We start from the raw sequence: 4,462 nt of genomic DNA, 5'->3' as shown, positions 1-4,462 counted from the left end.
CCACAGGTAACAGTCCTCTGGACAGCCCCCGGAATTTCTCTCCAAATGCACCTGCTCACTTTTCCTTTGTTCCTGCCCGCAGGTAAGTAGCTAGAAAACCTCCTCTTCTGTGTCTAACACACGTGGCACTTGCATGAATGTTAGTTAAATGTCACATTCCTCCTTTAAATCTATATTCTTTCAAGTGGGTTACCTTGGGTTACCAGGCATTAAAATTCCTTCCCTGCTTTTTTCTCTCCCAGATTATGATCATCTTCTTTTAGCTTTCTGGATGGCTTAAATATTTGCCTTTGAATGTTAGACAAGGGGGAAAGTAGATTCAAGAAGCTGATTTTTACAATCTTAAGCACAAGACCTTGGTGTACTAAGACTATGTTCCAAGCCACTATACTTCCTTTGAAAGCTATCCTAGAATGATCAATGACAAAATAAGATCTCCTCTCAGGAGGATCCAAAATTATACTTTTTGTTCCCTTAATCCAGCTAGTTCCAAGGAGCTGGAAGGACCTTGCATACCTCTCTCCTCTGCTTTCAGCTAGAGGCCTGTGTGTGGACATAGAAAGATCTACAGGGCCATAGTTATGTTCCTCTTCCTATTACTGTTCTCTCTGAAAGTGATATAAGCCTGTCTCTGGCCCAGGGTAGTAACCCTGACTGCTCTACTTAGGGCTGGGGCCTTACCTGGTCTCTGGAGAAGTCCAGGCTGATGGAGTCCAAATCATTTGCAAAGGCTCCACAGAGGTTTCAGAACCTTTTCAAAGATTATTTGTTGGCAGAGTTCAAGTTTAAAAAATTTGTTTAGAAGTATCTTTTTGGTTTTTGGGTTTTGGAGGGGGCAGGGGGTTGTTTTTGTTTGTTTGTTTGTTTGTTTGTTTTTTGAGACAGGGTCTCCCATTGTAGTTCAGGCTGGCCTTGAACTCACAGCAATCCTCCTCCTGCTTCAGACTCCCAGGTGCTGGGATTATAGCCATATGCTACCACACCTGGCTGAGAGAGGTTTTTTTTTTTTTGGTGGGGAGAGTGTGTTTGTTTTGTTTTAATTTTTTTCTTGGTTAGAGTTAGTCTTTAGTACTAAGACTTCCAGAAAAATTATGACTCCAGATCTAGAACCATTAGTGGATGGAGAACATAATACACCTTGAGGTAAGAGCAATTTTAATACTTAGGCTACTTTTTGAAAAAGTCATAAGAAAAAAACAAGAAACACCTAGAAAAAGTATTTGCTCACTATTCAAATGACAATGTAGAAAAAAATCAATATATCCCCTTCCTCTCTAGGATTCTGTGTAGTTGAAAGGGACTTGAGCAGGTGGGAGGAAGTTTGACAGCTGATATGGGTACCCCTTCTGACTTAGTTGCCTTATTCAAAAGAAATCTCATTCCTGTTTGTCCATGAACTCATCCTTCCTACCCTATATAACTTCCAGTTAGTTAACCAAGCTTTCAGGTAGGGTCATTTATAATAGAAGAATGTTGCATTGATACATTTGTTTGGAAGAATTTATCCAAGACTTTCTGCCTAGACTATGTATGAACTGTAGCCTCGGATTAAATATGAACTGGAACAGCATGACCTGTGACAATCCCCACAGGTGGCATTCAGTCATTTCACATTCATTCAGTAAATATTTGCTGAGCACTAATTTTGAGCCAGGCTCTGTGCTAGGTGTTTTGTTATAAAGTGGTAATAAAATAGATACAGTTCTTAACTTTCTTGAGCGTTATAGCCTAAGATCTTGCTGTTCCCTCGTGCTCGCTTCAGCAGCACATATACTAAAGATCTTGCTGTTCCCTAAGATGTTCGCTTATTCTGCTCATTCATCTCATCTCAAATATTATCTTCTTAGACTTTCCCTAACCACACAATCTAAAGGGGACCCATTTGTCATTCTCTATCAAATCATTGTTTTGTTTTTTTGATTTTTTTGGTACCAGGGATCAAACTCGGGACCTTGCACCTGCAAGGCACGCGGTGGAACCACTGAGCTAAATCCCCAGCCCTCAAGTCATTGTTTTTTTTCCAATCTAGTATTTTCCTATGCCTGGTTTTTTTTTAGTTGCATGTTTTCTGTCTCACCTTAACTAGAACCAGATTTAATAGAGATACCTTAATTTGTTGAAAAACTATGTTTGCTGGTACATAATAGTGCTCGGTGATCAAATGAATGGTGAGGGAGGCATACAATAAATGAAAAAGCAAACAAATATAGGATTATAAACTGAGAGGCATAATGAAGGGAAAGAACATGATGCTGCATGAATGAATAAGAAAGGAGTGGGGCTAGACCATCCCACTGGATGGTCACGTAAGGCCAGCCAGTCTGAGTGATGAGAAGCAGCTGCTGCATTGGGTGTGAGGACACAGGCGTGGAGACTATTCTAGGCAAAGGAAATAGCAGGTGCTGTTGATGCCCTTATATTTGCTTCATTTAGGCTTCACGAGTTAAGTACTGAGGAGGAGGCCTGGGGGCCTGTTATTACCACCGAGACTCAAACAAATCTGCACTAGGAAACAAGATGTTTGACTCATGTACATGGAACCTGAAACCCTGGGCTGTCCTCTTGAAGAATGGAGTAGGAAAAACTGATCATTCTTGGTGGAATGGGGAGGAGTGTCTCAACCCTGCCAAAGAGGGTAACAGGAATTGTTGGTTCCTAGTTACTGAGTCAGGGTGGAACCCTACAGGATCACATTGGTTTAGAATATCACACAAAAATCAGATTTGATAAAATACTAAAAATAGACCCATCAGTCCTACAATTTCAATTCAAACTGTCACACATTTCTAAACAAAAGGTTTGCCTCTGCCAAGCTAGACCAAATGTTGGGGGTCTATGATTCTCTTTGGTTCTCACTATAATTTACATCTTTTCACTACAGCCATGGCCACAGAGCAGACAGGTAATTGTGTGTGTGGTGTGTGGAAAGGGTTGGGCCACTACTATGCATGGTCATACAGTGTAGCTTGTGATTTTGTGCTTGTTGAGAGAACTAGTTGTGATGATTCTCCTCTGATTGTGGATTTGAACATGGACCTTTTATATCTAGCAAAAAGGCCTTATAGGATCCCCTGCTACCTGCTGGAACCAAGGCTCAGAGCTAATATGCTCGGAGGCAGGAGTTACTCAATAGTTCACCCTTCTGATCCTAGGGACAAGTCATCCTCCTTCTCACAACTTTCCTCAGTCTCCCAGTGTGGAGGCCAGATAAAGGAAATGGACATCCTGTGGTGGCATTTTATTCTGAATCTGGTGGCTCATGCTCTTCAGTATACAATATAGAGAAGTGGCTGCCATGCAATTGATTTCCATTTTTAGCTAAAGGATTTAAAATCATGTGAAAAGGTGCAACAAGGTCCTACGAAACTCATCTCTAAGTTACATTTGTCTCATCTTTGCTGGAATTCAGTGGCTTTCTTATGTAAAGTGTTCAGGACCCAGCAAAGAGGTCAGAGAGAACATAATGTTTTAGCATTCTCTTGGACATTTCTTTGCCTCAGAGACGAGGTTCCAGCAGACTTCAATTGACATGTGCTGGCTGCCTGAGTAGCATGAAGTTTGAGTCATGTGCATGTGGCATGGAACCCTGGGCTCTTCCCTTGCAAAACATAATAGAAAAGCTGCTCAGTATGGGTGAGAGTAAGGAAGAGTGCTGCAGAGAAAGCAGCCCTACCAAGATATATTACTATTTTCTTCCTCCTATCACCAAGCCCACATCTCAGCTGACACCTTGAGCAAATCATCCAAATCTCTGGGTCTTAGAGTTTTCTCTGAAATTATAAGTGAACTTAACTTTTAAACTTTCTCCATTGCTGGGGCCAGGGATTTAGCTAAGTGGTTCTGCCACCTGCCTTGCAAGTGAAAGGTCTCAAGTTTGATCCTCGGTACCAAAGAAAAAAAATAATCCGACTTCAGTGTAAGCAGGTTATACTCCAAGATCCATGAGAAAAAACACCTTATACCACATCCACAGTCCAGGCAAAGAATCACAAGTGCATGTTGTAAAAGCTTCAAATCAGATACCTACTTAATCTTCCTTCTCTACGATAAAGCATATTAATTATGATTCTTTGTGATGAGAGCTTTGGGTGGCATCCTTTTGAGGGCAGCAGGAAGCCTCCCCCTATAGTCTCATCTATAGCCAGAGGTATGTCATTTCCCTCCTTTTTTTGTAAGGTTTCTGTCACTCTTTGGCAGGCATTTTCAAAGATTGGTTTTATGGGTTATAGGCACCCTATAACTCTTTGCCATCAGTTAATGTTCAGTTCATACCCAGATGGTTGTCCATTTCTTCCTGATTGCCAATGCAGTGGCCTGGAAAAAACCAAAGAGCCTTTTTTTTTGGTACCAGGGATCGAACTCGGGTCCTTGTGCTTGTGCAGCAGCCAAAGAGCCTTTTACATGGAGACTTCAAAAAAGGAAGTAAAGCCGGGCACAGTGGCCCGTGCATGTAATATCAGCT

At 41.5% G+C, this 4,462-nt stretch overlaps 1 protein-coding gene across 13 annotated transcripts in view; it reads left to right on the top strand.

The window, feature by feature from the left end:
* The window catches only part of Mast2 (microtubule associated serine/threonine kinase 2), a 260,674-nt gene that overhangs the window by 228,219 nt on the left and 27,993 nt on the right, over positions 1-4,462 (top strand). For 11 of the 13 annotated variants that reach the window (XM_087214762.1, XM_087214749.1, XM_004872944.3 and 8 more), the window contains 2 exons: positions 7-82; positions 2,882-2,902. In XM_087214762.1, coding sequence (XP_087070888.1) covers positions 7-82; positions 2,882-2,902 — 97 coding nt within the window. The remainder of the gene's footprint in view (positions 1-6; positions 83-2,881; positions 2,903-4,462) is intronic. The other 2 variants (XM_004872945.3, XM_087214754.1) reach the window with 1 other exon arrangement.

Source organism: Heterocephalus glaber, unplaced genomic scaffold (genome assembly GCF_053883595.1).
Source record: "Heterocephalus glaber isolate CG9 unplaced genomic scaffold, H.glaber_assembly_v1.0 deba00001451, whole genome shotgun sequence".
Classification (NCBI taxonomy): domain Eukaryota; kingdom Metazoa; phylum Chordata; class Mammalia; order Rodentia; family Bathyergidae; genus Heterocephalus; species Heterocephalus glaber.
The sequence above is the reverse complement of the archived record's forward strand: the minus strand, read 5'-3'. Positions and strand labels throughout refer to the sequence as shown.